At 35.1% G+C, this 18,797-nt stretch overlaps 1 protein-coding gene across 13 annotated transcripts in view; it reads right to left on the reverse strand.

The window, feature by feature from the left end:
• gek (serine/threonine-protein kinase gek) overlaps positions 1-18,797 on the reverse strand; it is a 236,345-nt gene that overhangs the window by 18,519 nt on the left and 199,029 nt on the right. For 10 of the 13 annotated variants that reach the window (XM_068361968.1, XM_068361971.1, XM_068361967.1 and 7 more), the window contains 2 exons: positions 17,120-17,210; positions 14,723-14,743 (listed from right to left, as the gene is read on the reverse strand). In XM_068361968.1, coding sequence (XP_068218069.1) covers positions 14,723-14,743; positions 17,120-17,210 — 112 coding nt within the window. Of the gene's footprint in view, positions 1-4,414; positions 4,508-14,722; positions 14,744-17,119; positions 17,211-18,797 lie in introns of all 13 variants that reach the window. The other 3 variants (XM_068361973.1, XM_068361969.1, XM_068361972.1) reach the window with 2 other exon arrangements.

Here is an 18,797-nt window from a genome sequence, read left to right on the forward strand (position 1 = left end):
TTCACAGTAACACAAGTAAATTGAAGTAAACAAAAATAGAGAAAATGATGGAATACCCAAAACAATGAATAACAATTTAATATTTACAGTATTATTCTTCCATCATTTTACCCATTTCTATTACCCATACAGGAATGAAGTAATACATAAAAGCTTGAACTGAAACTTAATTCAGCATAAAATACATGAAATGACAACTAGTAAACTACACATTATATATCAGTGAAATATAAGTTGAATTAAATGGGCTATTAAATTATGACAATTATATTTACACTTGATTGGTAACCCTATTATTTTTCAAGAGTTACCTTTTAAAAATATAGGATTTAAATGAATTAAGTCATAACTTATGATTTGAGCTATAGTTCAAGCTCTTATTTTTGCTTTCCCGCAGAAAACTTTATACCAGTAAAGGTATCATGAAACAAAATTAATATTGCAAAAAATAAGGCACCCCTTCAATTAATTGTATTTGGTAGTTATTATTCTACTCTTATAGTCTATATTGGGTTTAAAAAATGGGAAGATTGACTTTTTAAGAAAGCTTAAACCCTCAATGACAAGTTCCAAGTGTAGGTCTGCATGCAATCACCATACTTTTTAATGGGGTTTCCTTCTACATAAAAATATATATTACTGGTCCTTCTCCTATTATGATACATTTTCTTTCAAGGTTTGTTTCCCTCTCTCCAATATATTCATTTATTAATTAACAAAATGATCTCTTTTGCTTGACGGTGCTATGTTGCGGATTTTCCAAACTGGTACTGCTTAAGGACCTCAACGATATATGCGAGTATGTATGAATATATGTATATATGTATGTGTGTGTATATATATATATATATATATATATATATATATATATATATATATATATATATATATATATATATATATATATATATATATATATATATATATATATATATATATATATATATATATATATATATATATATATATATATATATATATATATATATATATATATATATATATATATATATATATATATATATATATATATATATATATAGCACAAAATAAATTCTTGCTTTAATATATTATAATAAAAACTTTAACAAAATGGATAATTACTAAAGTCTCATACAGGTATATCTACCAATAAAAAATATAATTTTCAACAAATAAAAACAATGTCTCATAAATTTTCAGTAAAACTATATACTCTATCTAATTTGAATCACCTATAATGGATGTGTTCCTGAGCTATTTCAACATCAATAAATTTTCAAGTTAAAAAAAAAACCATATCTGGCCATCTGATTTTAGTTCACACACAAAAAAAATGGTAATCAAAACTTTCCTCTCTATCTCTAACTCCCCTAATCATAATAAAAAGACTTGGATACCACACACATGTAGATTGACTTAATATATGGATTAGTACAACATACTATACGTCAATCATAACTAATTTCCAAGTAAAATGAGAAGTAAAAATGGTTTTCACTGACATCTGTGTTCATAAATTACATTTATGAATGAGTTTAGGAAGTCATTTAAACCTAACATCCAAAAATATCTTAAGTTTGTTTTCCAATAGAGAAATGAAAACCAAATATAACTTGTAAATCACTGTACATCAAATAAATTGGCTTAATCACAGCTTTAAATCCATTTAATCCAAACAAATTCTACAGTAAAAATGCAATCAAACAAATAATGAGATATTATATGCTTATAATTGAGTAGCACAAAATCTAACTATCTATTTTCAGAATAACAAAATAATTGATTTTGAATACTTTTGAAAAGTAAAAATTTAGCCGGGAAAAATAGATTCAGTTTCCCTACCTGACTGCCTATCCTTTATTTTGTCAACGGAATACCCATTACTACTGATATTATTCTAAATGCTAGCCATTTTATGGGCAACATGTCAACATCCATACCATGGCCAAAAAGACTGTTCAACACTTCCTTTATTATTAGACAGAATCATACATTGATAAATCAAAAGAATATGAGTGAGTATAATACTGTATATAAGACTATAGTCCATTTCTTTTAGCGAGTCATATTTGCACAGACTCGCAATGGTGCCCTTTTATCTCGGAAAAGTTTCCTGGTCGCTGATTGGTTAGAATTATCTTGTCCAACCAATCAGCGATCAGGAAACTTTTCCGAGCTAAAAGGGCACCCCTGCGAGTCAGTGCAAATATGACTCGCTAAAAGAAATGGACTATACTGTAGTAACAAGCATCAACCTACTCTCAAGAAGTTGGAAAGCTAGAGCGGTTATGAATGGGATACAAATACAGAGCCTCCTCCCTTGATACAATCTCTAATTATTTTACTTTCCATCTTTGGCATGCACATAACCTACATAAGAGTAAAGTAAATAACTGCAATACCTCTCATCATTCCCACACTGTGTTACTTAAGTTTTTAGGGCTATAAGTATATCACTCGCAAAGACTAAAAACAAAATATCCCAAGAACACAACCCTTGGACCCTAAATAACTACTCTTGGCTAAGATAAAAATATAAAAAAATTGGTTGTTAACTAAAAGAACACTACAGTACAAAACCATAAATAAATCTGAACTCCAATCCTTCAAACAAGGTTCTTTTGGATGTAAATTTGAATAAGCAAAATAAAAAGCAAAGATTTAAAGTGCAGTACCTTGAAAGTCAAAATTTTTCTACATAACTCTTGAGTACTGGTAAGCCACACTGGTCAGGGTGATGTGGCTTCTTCCTTATTTAGCAATAAATTTTTTCTCTAAATTATTTTGGAATTAGGATCAACATAAAAAGCAGTTCTAACAGTAAAAATCTCTACCAAATAAAATATAAAATGCCACTGACGTCAATTTCCTATTTACGACATGCTGCGAAATAAACAGTTTAAAAAACTTACACTGCTAAAAACAATCAGATCATTTTAGTTAACTTAGGAGAATTGACTTGACTACCCGACAAATGAAGGACACCCAATCTTTTTTGTCAAGTTAATCAATTATCAAAACTTGCAGAGTCCCTTGATTTAAGGCCAGAACACACCTTCAGCGAGAAACTGACAAGTTTTAATTTAACCAGCAACAAACCAAAATATGTGATGACTTTACCAGCAACATAGGAACATACGTGATAATCTAAAAATATCTTGGTCCAGAGTAACTAATTGCCGTATAAAATCACCAAATAAATACAACAGGAAATATTTTTAATTCCTACTAAAATTGTTTCATGGGGGAACCCTTTACATCTATTTCATTTACATATTTCCTCTGGTTATATTTCAAACATTTGATAAAAAGCAAAGATTACTTTAGAATAAAATAGTTTTCTGCATGAATACCCAACATTCATAGCTGGAAGTAAAGTGAAACCTTCCCACCCTAAAAATGAAGCTATCTAATTACAAAACGGATAAAACAACTAAGATAGCCATAAAACATTTATAGTATATATCTTCCCTTGAATAAAAGAAACAATCCACTTATTACATTGTAATTATTGATCTTATTACAGTAAAAAGCTAACAACTGGTTAGAAATAAAAAAAATTAAATACAGTACTCTACCACAAATCATAATAGCTTAGTCAAGTGTATGGTAATGTGCATTCTTTTTATAAATTCTACGTTTTCTTTACAATTAAAATATACTAATTCCTTCAACTGGCTTCATTAACCTTGAAACAATTAAAGTGACACTGGTTGCTTACAAGAGTTTATGGGTGTTTTTATGAAAGATTTATTTATGTTAAATTGAGTCTTTGCTCTAAAAAAAAAACTTGTTATGAGGTAGGGTGCTAAGTAATACTTGAATAAAACCTAAAAAAATATAATAAAGTATTATGAAGATAAAAGAATATTGCATTATATCTGATGTGAAAAACAAGATAAAGTAATTTCAACTGCTATTAACAAGAACTCAACTAACCTTTGTAAAAAGTGATAATTTTTCGTTAAACTGAAACATCACGACATATTTCCAACCATGCAATAATGTAAGAAACAATGCAAGATCATCAAAACTAAACAAAAACTGACTTTTACCAAACTTAAGTTGCATCTCTTCTATAAGAGGAGCAAATACATTAGTTGTATGTACACACTAATACCAGATGATACATTTACAACAGTACTGTACTCTGGATAACATTAAAAGTGTTAAAAATTCATTGCTGTGGGAAAATACAGCTAATGATAGCATGTTTGTAAGAGGTCTTGGATCTCATAACCTTTGATCACAACATGCCAAAACTAAATTTCTAGAAGATACTTCTCTTTTAAGTAATTCTAATCAACATCCAATTTAAATCAAACTACAAAATAAATTGAATGACAAAATATGCTGACACACCAGCGTCAGCAAAAAATAAAAAAAGAGGATTAGTGTAGCATGTATATGCTACAAAAGGCAAAGTTTTTACCATGGACTGCTGTTGGTGCTCAGTTGACGGGAAACAGAGGCAGGCAACGGCTGCACCAGCTGTAACATGCGGCTCTCCAGCTGCCTTAACCTCCTGGTCAACCACATGCCACAACCAGTCATTACATTACATTGCAATTGCTATTGGCTCATTAACAAAAGGCCCCTATATTGTGACACAAGCTTAGGAGTCGAGCTAAAAATCTAAGTGGCAATTTATTTTGAAAATATTTTACTTTAGAAAAATAGACAGGAATTTTAAAAATTTAAGCCTAAAAATGAAGCACATTATAAGCAAAGCTAATTTAAGAATTCAATCTCATCCTCTCCAGGATCCTGACATTAAGACCCTTTCTAAAACTGCAAGTTTAAGACAAACCAATTTAAGAAGTCTAACTGGGCCATTTATGCTGGATACCCAAAGAACACGACACTGAATTACAAACTTATAAGGAACATACTCACAGGGCAAAGTTGAAAGAAGAAATAAACTATAGAATTTTGTGCATACTTTGAATTAATCATAACTAAATAACGTTTACTAATAAGACTAATATTTTATTAGTGCATTGAGGGAATCAGATTTAGGTAGTGGTGTTAATAATGATAGGAGAATCTCTGCCATCTCATGCTTCAAACTAGAAAGCATGAGAGACTTCATCAATGACTAATATTTAATTTGTAGACTGTGTTAAAAAAAAGTTTATTTTCAAGCAAAAGAAAAATGTGGTATGACTTCAATGAAAACAAGGTTCTGCCACAAATAATTTGTAATTTATAGTGACCATTCTTATAGACTACATGCAACAATCCTCCTTACACAGATACAGTATAATTTCTTTCAAAGCAACAGCTATGAGATGATCCCAAGTAAACAATGCAGAGCCTTGGTATCATCACAATGAAAAGTCAATAGATAAACAGCATTTTAAGTTTACCCAAAAATGCACAACCCAGATTTTAGATCAACTTAAGTTTAATCCTATATGTTCATTGTTTCGTTTAGATATAATCAAAATTAATGAAGAGAAAACAAAGAACTAATCTTTTACACAGTGTATCAGTTTTTAAGTCAGGCAGTAGGTTAAACCCTAAAAATACTATATGAAAAAATATATGTAAAGCTTAATGAAGGAATAATATTGACATGGATAAAATCTGTGAATCCAGTATTACATAAACATATATCAATAAGAACTTGAGGCACTCACATCTAACTGATACTACAAAAAAAAAAAAAAAAAAAAAAAAAAAAATATATGCAAGTAAACAATCGTATATATCTACTTGGCTCTTAATAATAGTAACTATTTTAATATATAGTATACTGTATAATAAATCTTTAAATTTATGTACAAAAATATTCCTGCCCTCACAATAAACATATCAGATGAAGTAGAACCAAAGTTGCAACTATAATCATTGGACACTAAAAAAAAACTAAATTTTTACAAGTGCTAGTGCACCTAAATGAAAATGTGTGAGGTATCACTATATCAACAACATTTTACAGATGTTGATAAAGTATAAATTATTTTCTGTTAAATCATCATCACCACAACAAATGTCTTCATGGTCAAAATAAGTCTTAAAGTCTCATTAAACAGTAAACTCGGCTCAAAATCTTGATCAGATCCAAATCCTTGACCAGTTACACAATTTCTCCAAATGCAGAAAAAACTAATATGTTGTTATACATAAACTACTAAGAGCAGTAAATTTATCAGTCAAAAGAGCACACGTAGGAGAGGTGACTACGTTCCATGCTTTATTCATATATTATATAATTAAACTGACCTAACAATTCCTTATGCTCTTATGTACTGACGTCAGAAAAAGGAGAGCCAAAGCAAATTAAAAATAAACGGATCCCAACAATTAGTTGCAGTGCATAAATATATAGTTGCAAGGAAATGAGTAAAACATAATTAGAAGAATGAATTAGAAGCCTCCCCAGTTGTTGGCTGTTACCCCAAATCCTAATGTTACATCTCCTGTGCATTGAAAAGGAATTGTGTCCTATGCATCTAGACTGAGAAAAAGTAAAAATCAAAACAGAGAGAATATTTTACGGTCTAATTACAATTTCAATAGAAGTGAGGATGGCCAAAATTACAAAATGATTGAAGTTATGCAATTTAGATTTTCATACCCTACAAATCTTCATGGTCTAACTTGAGATAAAAACATGAGATGAGAAAAAAAGGTTGAGAACTTAAAAACCTACCAATAGTAAAAATAGGCATAATTAAAAGAAGTAGAAGCTGATAAATATGATATTTTAATTATAAAATAAATTTTTGAATATACTTACCCGGTGAATATATAATAGCTGCAACTCTGTTGCTTGACAGACAAAAAACAGTAAAAACTCGCCAGCGATCGCTATACAGGTCGCGGGTGTGCCCACCAGCGCCAACTGTCGGCCAGATACCACTCTCTCGATGTAAACAAAGACTCAATTTCTTCTCATCCCACTGCGTCTCTATTGGGGAGGAAGGGAGGGTCGTTTAATTTATATATTCACCGGGTAAGTATATTCAAAAATTTATTCTATAATTAAAATATCATTTTTAAATATTTAACTTAGCCGGTGAATATATAATAGCTGATTCACACCCAGGGTGGTGGGTAGAGACCAGTTAAATATGTTTACATCGTATAAGCTAAGAGTTTTTTATTTCATTTTGATAGTTATCAATATAACAAAACCAAAATAAATAGGTACCTGGTAAGGAAGTCGACTTAGACGATTACTCTGCCTTGTAAGTACGTCTTCCTTACGGAGCCCAGCGATCCTCTTAGGATGCTGACAGACCCCCAGGAGCTGAAGTATCAAGGGCTGCAACCCATACAACAGGACCTCATCAAACCCCTAATCTGGGCGCTCTCAAGAAATGACTTTGACCACCCGCCAAATCAACCAGGATGCGAAAGGCTTCTTAGCCTTCCGGACAACCCATAAAAACATTAAAACATTTCAAGAGACAGATTAAAAGGATATGGAATTAGGGAATTGTAGTGGTTGAGCCCTCACCCACTACTGCACTCGCTGCTACGAATGGTCCCAGTGTGTAGCAGTTCTCGTAAAGAGACTGGACACCTTTTAGGTAACATGACGCGAACACTGACTTGCTTCCCCAATAGGTTGCGTCCATGATACTTTGCAGAGATCTATTTTGCTTAAAGGCCACGGAAGTTGTTACAGCTCTAACCTCGTGCGTCTTAACCTTAAGCAAAGATCGGTCTTCCTCACTCAAGTGTGAATGAGCTTCTCGTATTAACAATATGATAAAACATGACAAAGCATTCTTTGACATAGGATGGTTTCTTAACCGAACACCATAACGCTTCAGATTGGCCTAGTAAAGGTTTAGTACGACCTAAGTAGAACTTAAGAGCTCTAACAGGGCATAAGACTCTTTCTAGTTCATTGCCTACGATCTCCGATAAGCTGGGAATATCAAAAGATTTAGGCCAAGGACGAGAAGGTAGCTCATTTTTGGCTAGAAAACCAAGTTGCAGAGAACAAGTGGCCTTTTCTGACGAAAATCCGATGTTCTTGCTGAAGGCATAAATCTCACTGACTCTTTTAGCTGAGGCTAAGCATACCAGGAAAAGAGTCTTAAGAGTGAGATCTTTCAGGGAGGCTGACTGTAAAGGCTCAAACCTGTCTGACATGAGGAATCTTAGGACCACGTCTAAATTCCACCCAGGAGTAGCCAAACGACGCTCCTTAGTGTTCTCGAAAGACTTAAGGAGGTCTTGCAGATCTTTATTGTTGGAAAGATCTAAGCCTCTATGCCTGAAGACCGATGCCAACATGCTTCTGTAGCCCTTGATAGTGGGAGCTGAAAGGGATCGTCCTTTTCTCAGGTATAAGAGAAAATCAGCTATTTGGGCTACAGAGGTACTGGTCGAGGATACAGAAACTGACTTGCACCAGTCTCGGAAGACTTCCCACTTCGATTGGTAGACTCTAATGGTAGACGCTCTCCTTGCTCTAGCAATCGCACTGGCTGCCTCCTTCGAAAAGCCTCTAGCTCTCGAGAGTCTTTCGATAGTCTGAAGGCAGTCAGACGAAGAGCGTGGAGGCTTTGGTGTACCTTCTTTACGTGTGGCTGACGTAGAAGGTCTACTCTTAGAGGAAGACTTCTGGGAACGTCTACTAACCATCGAAGTACCTCGGTGAACCATTCTCTCGCGGGCCAGAGGGGAGCAACTAACGTCAACCTTGTCCCTTCGTGAGAGGCGAACTTCTGCAGTACCTTGTTGACAATCTTGAATGGTGGGAATGCGTAAAGATCCAGATGTGACCAATCTAGGAGGAAGGCATCTATATGTATTGCTGCTGGGTCCGGGACTGGAGAGCAATAGATTGGAAGCCTCTTGGTCAGCGAGGTTGCAAAGAGATCTATGGTGGGTTGACCCCAAGTCGACCAAAGTCTCTTGCACATATCCTTGTGGAGGGTCCATTCGATTGGAATTACTTGACCTTTCCGACTGAGACAATCTGCTAGGACGTTCAAGTCGCCCTGGATGAACCTCGTTACTAGGGAGATGCCTCGATCTTTTGACCAGATGAGCAGGTCCCTTGCGACCTCGTACAAAGTCAGTGAGTGGGTACCTCCCTGTTTGTAAATGTACGCCAAGGCCGTGGTGTTGTCCGAGTTTACCTCCACCACCTTGCCTCGAAGGAGATTCTCGAAGCTTATCAAGGCCAGATGAACCGCCAAAAGCTCCTTGCTGTTGATATGCATGCTCCTCTGACTCGAGTTCCACAGACCTGAGCATTCCCGACCGTCCAGCGTCGCGCCCCAGCCCAAGTCCGATGCGTCCGAGAAGAGAACGTGGTTGGGTATCTGAACTGCCAGGGGAAGACCCTCTCGTAGGCTGATATTGTCCTTCCACCAAGTCAGACAAGACTTTATCTTTTCGGAAATCGGGATCGAGACCGCCTCTAGCGTCTTGTCCTTTTTCCAGTGAAAAGCCAGATGGAATTGAAGAAGACGGAGGTGTAGCCTTCCTAGCGAGACAAATTGCTCCAGGGATGATAGCGTCCCTACCAGACTCATCCAAAGCCTGACTGAGCAGCGTTCTTTCTTCAGCATCTTCTGGATGGAGAGCAGGGCTTGATCTATTCTGAGGGCCGACGGAAAAGCCCGAAAAACTTTACTGTGAATCTCCATCCCTAAATACAGAATAGTTTGGGATGGGACCAGCTGTGACTTTTCCAAATTGACTAGGAGTCCCAATTCCTTGGCCCGATCTAGAGTCCAATTGAGATCCTTCAGACAGCGATGACTGGAAGAGGCTCTGAGAAGCCAGTCGTCCAAGTACAGGGAGGCTCTGATCTCCGATAGCTCGAAACTGGTACCCCACATTCCTGTGAACAAACCTCAGAAACGGTTGGGAATCCGGGTGTATAGGAATGTGGAAGTATGCCTCCTGAAGGTCGAGAGAGACCATCCAGTCGCCTTCCATAAATGCTGTCAAGACAGCCTGGTAGACTTCATCGTGAAGTTTGTCTTGACAATGAACACATTGAGCGCACTTGCCTCTTACGTACTCCTGCAGTGAACATGGCTGCCAAATCATGGAGCCATCCCTGAGGGACTTGTCCCTGCAGAGAACGTGGCTGTCAGATCATTGGAGCCATCTCTGAAAGCCTTGTTTATGCATGACATAATTGTACAGCAAAACTTCAAAGGCTCGAAAACAGCTGTGAAGTTGACCTGTAAAATCTTGGAGTGTCTCCTGGCCAGGCGCCAGGGAGAGTCTATGAGATTTGAGAAGTCTATCTGGGCAGAGGCAGGAACTCCCAAGCCGAGAACTTCTCTCGTGTCATATCAGACTCTCGCTCTATAAGCCAGTTTAAAAGAAGGGAAAGCAAAGGCTGTATCCCCTAAACTCCTCCTGGTGATAAACCAGTCGCCTAGTAAACGTAAAGCTCTCTAGGAGAGCGAGAGAGCACTAGCTTATAAACAACGGCTTCGAAGTAGCTAGGCCTAGTGTAAGCTCTGACGTTTAGGCGAACGAGGAGCAGCAGTTACAAAAAGATCCGGACAAAGATCCTTAAAAATCAGCATGATTTAATTAAAGTCCATAGAGGGCTAAGCAGCTTTAGGCTCCTCTCTGTCTGACAGAGTCCTCAAGGGAATATCAGTAGGAGGGGGAACAGAAACTTCCTCATATAAAGGAACCTTGTCTGATAATAGCTGAGTCTCAAGCAAGGGAGAGACCTACCGTGGTGGCAATGCTTTACAAGCAGAGTCCACACGCACTGGTGCATTAGTAGCGGACCAGGACGCAACGTCCTGTAACTGCTTGACAGTCTGTGAACTGTCAACAACAACAGGTGCGAGAGACCAGGACGCAACGTCATGTAACTGCTCGACAGTCTGTGAACTGTCAACAACAACAGGTGCGTGAGGACGCACAGCGTCCACTCGAGACTGCTTTGACTGCCTAGACTGAGCAGTCAAAACAACTCTAGAATGCGGAGGTTGACGCACAGCGTCAAAACAAGTCGACTCCGATTGTTAGCGAACGTCCTGAACGTCAACAGGAGCATCAGCAAGTGGCCTAACGTCCAAATGCGGCTGAAAATCCACACGAGACCGCATCGAGTGTGGTTCTAAACAACCTGACTGACGTGACTTAGCTACGCCAACGTCAACAGGACGCACAAAGGAACGTTAGGTTGGCTGAAAGCCAGGATCTCGATGAGATAAACGGCTAGGCTCAACGGACTAATCGGCAGAATAGTCTTCCATAAGGGAGGCAAACTTATTCTGCATGTCTTGCCGTACAACCCATTTAGGATCAACGGAAATGGTTGCGGTAAGAGACGAGGGTAACGTCTGTGACCGCAACACTTTGCCAACAAAAAAGACTCTCGGAGTCTGTGTTACGATTTTGTTAGGCGGCGAGCAGTTTTCCGATGACTGCATAGGGTCAGAGCTGTCCTAATGGCTGCAACCAGGACGCTGGACCTGTCCTGAAAGGACTGACTTTCGCTTAAGGGCCTCGAAACCTTGTTACAGGTTTCTTATGCGAAAAGCCTTCGGATGACGAGGAGAAAATTGTCTCTCTCGCCTTATGGTAGGGGAGATCTTGGTAAGATACACCCGATACCATAGAGGGAAACGTCTGTTCGCTGATCAAGGCCTCTCGAACCCATAAGTCGTACGACATTACTTCTCCCCTGGGCTTGGGAGCTTGCAAGAGGTCCCGGACTAGGTGAACGACAGGCACGAACAGACGAACCCTCGGACGCAACACTGTAACACATTGCGCAATATCACTTTATCACTACGATTTTCTGTTTTGCACTTATTTCACTGAAATCGAAACTTTTACTGATTTCTACCTGAAGCACGCAATTCTACCCTCATCAAAAGGTAGTAAATGCGAAATCAGTCATATAATGCAAGCTCATTAATACCAGCAAAAAAAACAGTAAACATCTTTTAAGATAAAAAAAAAAAATTCAGTGGTTGGGGAAGAGAATAAACACTAGTTCATTCAAAACTACGTTTTCAATCTCTCACCGTACATTGCCTGGGGACGAGAATAAAACTAAAAACGTTTTATCCTTTCTCCCCGTACAGAGACTAGGGACGAGAGTAACTTGAGAACAACGTTACCCGCTTGAACGGAACGTTTTCTCTCCTCTCTCTCCCTCCGTCTCTATCTCTCTCTCTCTTTCTCTCTTGATTTCGCACCTAAGAGAAGAGCCCAATTACGTTTCGTCAAAAAAACATATTTGACCAAAGGAAAAAACTGAAAGGTTTTTCAATTAAAAAGTTCCTTTAAAATAGAATTTAAAACATTTAAGCTTTGAAAGAAGAATGAAAAAAACGTCAGAATCGATTTACTCTTTCTGCAAAGTGAAACCGTGATACTCTATCTCTCTCTTATCGTAACGATAGAGCGCAAACTGCGTAGCATAAATAAACTAAACGTTAGTTCATATTTGAAAACAGTACGAAGACTATTCAAAGAAATTCTTTCATAAAATATTTGTTAAAAATATTCATTTAAAAAGTTTTAAATCATTAGCTCTTTAAAAGCTATTTACGATTGAAAGGGCTCAACGTTGTTTAACTTCGGTTTCCAAGTTAGGACCGCCTACTCTCAGGAAAGGTCGCATATAAACAAAACATTAAAATTTATTTTTTATGTTTATTATAAATGGAAAGTTAATCGAAGAGGCCTAATAAAGGCGGTGAGATATAAAATATATAGAGGAAAATCTATAATTAATCTATAACGCGATAAGATAATTACTAAAAGCCTAAACACACTTCCGTCTAAGGGAAGGGTCGGCCATTTAAAAGTCAAAGAAAGTCCATACTCTCTTTATCACCAAAAATTAAATCTATCCAAAACGAGTTCAAGATTTAAGATGAAGATAAAACACCTGCACTGCGAAAGCTCAAACCAAAATGAAGTACTTCACCAAATATGTTGAGAAAACTCCAGGTTCTACAGCGAGTAAAAGTACGTCTTGTCGACACGTCGACAGAGAAGAAATTGAGTCTTTGTTTACATCGAGAGAGTGGTATCTGGCCGACAGTTGGCACTGGTGGGCACACCCGCAACCTGTATAGCGATCGCTGGCGAGTTTTTACTGTTTTTTGTCTGTCGAGCAACAGAGTTGCAGCTATTATATATTCACCGGCTAAGTTAAATATTTAAAAATGAATATTTTCTAAATTCTTTCCACCAAAAGAAAAGATGGAGATGTATTCTGTTACCAAGAACACCTCCAAAATTATATATATATATATATATATATATATATATATATATATATATATATATATATATATATATATATATATATATATATATATATATATACATATATATATATATATATATATATATATATATATATATATATATATATATATATATATATATATATATATATATATATATATATACATATATATATATATATATATATATATATATATATATATATATATATATATATATATATATATATATATATAAACTAAAAACCCAAGATTCCATTTATCAAATTATTAATCTTTAGGTTTTGAAAAAATAGTAATGGAGGCCATTGTTTACAGATTTGTCATTCAGCAAGAACAGAAAGTCGGTCTTTCTTAACTGCAACTAAAATAGCCTTTTGCAAGTAACAAGATGTACTAACCTGTCCTTTCTGGCTTGTAATCAGATTAATATCTGCAACCATTGGGACACATCGCTAAAAATTCTAGGGTCTATATTCTAATGATGTATCTAATACAATCACAATAGCGAATACCTTTTACCCAAAATATTTAAACGTATGCCAATTTTACAATCTGCTCCTAAAAGTTGTACAAAATTTCACTTCAAATATCATAGTTCTTACAACAAAAATTACGAAAAATTTAAACAGCCCAACAATGTGGGAAAAAATTTCTAGGCAACTTCATTTATTAACCACCATGATTATGAAATAGGGACTTTATCTTAGTGTTGGGCTAAAGAGGCCAAGCACTAAACTTGGAACAAAGTCTGCAGTTGCACATAAGTACAATACAAATAGAGGTTGGACAGCAAGATTTAAGAAAGGAAGTATGAATGAAGTTGAAATAAAGTGATGTAGCCAGGGGCCAAATGGACGCACAGGGTACACTGACAGCAGTACCACACATCTGCCACGTGGATATAGAGTGAAGAGCTCTGCCACAGGATTATAACTGTCGCAGACATTGCTGGGTTCATTATCAATGAAAATGTAATACAAAAAATTATACTAAACTTGAGAAATCTATGGATTTTTAATTTGATAGACACAATGAGAAGCACTTGCAAACTCTGATGCCATTATCTATGACAAGAATAAAACCATTTACATTTTACTAGTAACCTATATCATTCAATACAAAGCCTCTGCTTCTCTAAAAATGTTTCCTGAGTAGAATACTGATTGCTTCTTAACACTAATACCTCCCAACATACTGTGGTCATTCATCAAAACTTTTCAATGATCACAATTCAATACAAATTACAATTTTCAATTGAATTTTTATACAATTACTGTATGGGGTAAGGCTTCAAAAAGATAAATGCTGCACAAAAATAAATGAACTACAAGCAGCCAATAACTATTGTTACAAAGTAATAAACCAAAATAGACATTATATTAAAAAACATATGCAAATATTCAGTGACCATGCTTAGGTAGGGAAAATCCCAATAAAGAATAACTGTGCATAAAACAAACACGTGCAGATACTCTGAAGCACTAGCATAAAAATATCAATACTTTCGTCCGACTAACCTGTCTAACCGGCAGCTAAAACTGGTGTGACAATGAAAGAAAATAGAACAGAGCAAGAGAAAATCAATATTCATGAGGACAGTCTAAAATCAATTCCTTAATTAATTAGTTCTAGTTCTATAACTTTAACAGTTCTGGAACTAGCGAAATACAAACCCATAAGTTACCCTTCTGAAAGATCTTCAAAACTGAAAAAAAAAAATTATTGAAATCCAGCAGCTAAATGCCAAAAATGAATATGAATACAATAGTTCCTGCCTATAAGATTTGAGGTACGATTTTATTGCCTATATAAAGTATACACCATACAAATAAAAATCAAAAGCTCTGCAATCGGGAGTTGTTTAAAGAATTCCCATGATTATAATGTTTGACAACAAATCATGTTTACCAGACAGCAGAGGTGGCAGTATTCTCCCCCTAACAGAAAAAAGAGAAGGTAGTAAGAAATTTCCATTAAAATTCCCATTCAAGATGAAACCAGGTTCCATTCTAAAATTTCATAATGCTCCTCAAATATCATAACATATAATACAAGGGATGCAAAGCATTCTTTTTATTTCTTTATTATTATCCACAATTATTTCTTCTCCATATCATTCATAGCCAATCCTTTCACAAGTTTTTGCCAGGTGTTGAATTATGAGGATAAGAGGTTAATAGCAATGCTAATTGATTTACTTGATTTATCCAGACATTATTCTCTCATCATTCATTGTTGACTCTAATCTCTTCCTCATTCATTCCTTCCTAAATCTACTTATTTCTTACCATCTCTCTACACACACACACACATATACATGCACATACACACTCTGATCCAATATATTCCCACATCACTTCAACTGTTGGCCACTAATAATGTTAGAAAGGTGTGGTAATTTGGTGTATGTAACTCCCCAAACTGACTAAAAAAACATAAGTTAATTAAGATATACATATTGATACCAAAATAACACATTTCTTGATTTTTTGACTGGTTTATTAGGCCATATGTCGACTAGCTAATTCCTTAACCAGCCCTGAATCCTTAACCACTTAGCTAGTATCCTAACAAGGTAACTACACCAAGGTTTTTAAACAATTTTCCTAGACTTACAAAAAGTCTTACCAAATTTTCTCTACTCCTTCAATTTCTTTACGTTTAGGACCCACACAGTGTTCTTTGTATTCACATTCCATTCTGAAAACTAACATTCCAAAAGGGCTTGTTTCTAAGGCACAGGAAAAAGTCAACCTGAACAAAATGTATCAAGAAGTAACAACCAAATGAAAAGTTTTTAGTATGTCAAAAGAAGTAGTATTTCGGTTTTCCTATAAAACCTAAGAGCTCATTCAACCAAATAACAAAAAAAAAATATAGCATTATAATTAACTACAGTAATAAACTGTACTGATGTGCATTCTTGAGTAAAACTGCCATTATCTCAAGGTATTTTATTCTATAACTTTACTTATAAAGATAGCAAAAGTTGTGCTTGACTGCTCATTGTTACCCTTCAATGATACCTTTCATCACAACTCGGTACTAACACAACTGATTCATGGAATTTAGCCTACTATCACAGCGTAAGACTAATATGCATTAAAAGCAATACAGTAATTCCAAAGATGTTGTAATAGTCCCACATTAACAATACAATATTCATCTCAATTATGGTCCAGAGCTATGAGTACTAAAGAAAAGCAAACAGAATAGAAAAAAATCCCTTTCATATAAATCCAAAAAACCTAACGAGAAAAAGTGAGTTCTTTCACCGTCTCAGAAAACACAGCAAAGACATGCAAGAGAATTACAGTAGATTAAACCATTTAAATCTGCAAAAGCAACTTCCCTGCAAACCATACACAATATTAAAAAAAACAGACAAAAGAAACAACCATCCAAGAATATATTTCTAACTATCACCAGACATTAAAACTTATTATGTCAGACAAAAAAGTCAGTGTTAGTCCTCTTATATTCAAATGAACCATGATGGAATGTAGATATTCCTTATAACTTTTATTTTTTATTAAATCAGATTTGATATTTCCAGTGTTATGCGTTGAATCAACTTTCTCCTAGTTAACTATATATGTATCCACTGTTATCCCAATATTGTCTATTTTTATACAATTGTACATGTATCATTTGAATGTAAGCAAGAAAACTCCTTGCAAGATCGTCACAAACATATAATGAACAGATATATTCAAGAGGAATTATCTTACTTGAGAATGTTCATCATTCAAACTCCTTACATTAAGCTCTATGTAACCCTTCAAGGCAAATTAAAGTACGATATAGTATTACAAAACTAAAAGGAATTCCTATCGAAAGGTGATTAAAAACTAAATGTAAACAAGTTGAAAATATAATTGGCAATATGAAATAAAAGGATTGAAGATACTTACGTGCGAGTAGCTTTGCTGTTTTCCCGCATGGAGAATTTTCTCCTGGACTTCGGTCGTCCATTGGCATCTAAACCTGTCCTAACTATTTCCTCTGCAATTAAAAAAAAAATTAACAAGGTATAAATTTGGGTTGAACTTTTAGCTAAATGACTAAACATTGAGTAGGAAAAAACTAGCATGATATCAAATTTTCTGCAAGATTTTTCCAAAATAACAACTTGGATCATACAGTAACATAATTTCAGCAGTCAAAACTAAAATTAATCAGACAGACTTGTTTCCACAAATATGTGGCTGATTATTATTATTATTATTACTAGCCAAGCTACAACCCTAGTTGGAAAAGCAAGATGCTAGAAGCCCAAGGGCTCCAACAGGGAAAAATATCCCAGTGAGGAAAGGAAATAAGGAAATAAATAAATGGTGAGAATAAATTAACTATATATCATTCTAAAAACAGTAACAGCGTCAAAACAGATATGTCCTACATAAACTATTAACAACGTCAAAAACAGATACTGTATGTCATATATAAACAATAAAAACTCATTTCAGCCTGGTCAATATAAAAACATTCGCTCCAACTTTGAGCTTTTGAAGTTCTACTGATTCAACTACCCGATTAGGAAGATCATTCCACAACTTGGTAACAGCTGGAATAAAACTTCTAGAATACTGTGTAGTATTGAGCCTCATGATGGAGAAGGCCTGGCTATTAGAATTAACTGCCTGCCAAGTATTAGGAACAGAATAGAATTGTCCAGGGAGATCTAAAATAGAAAATATGTCAAAAATTGCTCTTATAGCAAACTCACTTTAAACTGCTTATTTTCAAGGTCCAATAGCAAACAGCTAATTAAGGAAATGCCCCTTAGATTTACTTCAATAAAAAAGGGTTTCAAATGTCATACCTGGAAACGAATCCAAAATCTTGAGCAATTGAATGGTGTACATTATGATCTGTTGTTTTCCATAGCAATAAAGATCATTAAATATTATATCTGCATTCTTTTACGAATGATAGTTTTCTAATTCAAACCCTAATTTACATTAGTCCATATTCATACTTTTAATGAACCCTATGCATTTCCTTATTAACTCAAAGTAAGATCATCTACATGCTGGTTCATTTTGATGTTCCATGCAGGTAAGATGATAACTAAATCATCATTATCATCATCATCATCATCATCATTACTATTATTATCATCATCATAAACTCTCCAGAGAGCTATGACCAATTGCCCTTTTATACAAATTACCAAAATTAATAATTGGTCACTCCCCTAAAAATGGTTAATTAAAGTTAGAAAGACAGGTCATTTCATGTAAATGTTGAGTTTGGATAGAACATTTTATTGTTATGTATGTATGTATGTATGTATTTTACAATCCATATTTTACAAAACCTTAATCACAATTCAGTTGGGTGACAAAACTGCTGAAGAAAACCAGAAAATTAGCTGACTGGAATTAAAGACCTGACTTGAAATCTTGAGGGAATGAGAGTTGCTATGACACCTGATGTGCCAAGAGGGCACATGGAGTTGCATTTGTAAGATAAAAGTCCCACATTTAACATCAAGCTAAAAAGTTGACAACTGCACATTAAGAGAGTACTTATGAAAGAAAACCTGGATGAACGATACTACTCACACTGACCTATCATGGCTTAAAG

Source organism: Palaemon carinicauda, chromosome 38 (assembly GCF_036898095.1).
Source record: "Palaemon carinicauda isolate YSFRI2023 chromosome 38, ASM3689809v2, whole genome shotgun sequence".
NCBI classification, from domain to species: Eukaryota; Metazoa; Arthropoda; class Malacostraca; order Decapoda; family Palaemonidae; genus Palaemon; species Palaemon carinicauda.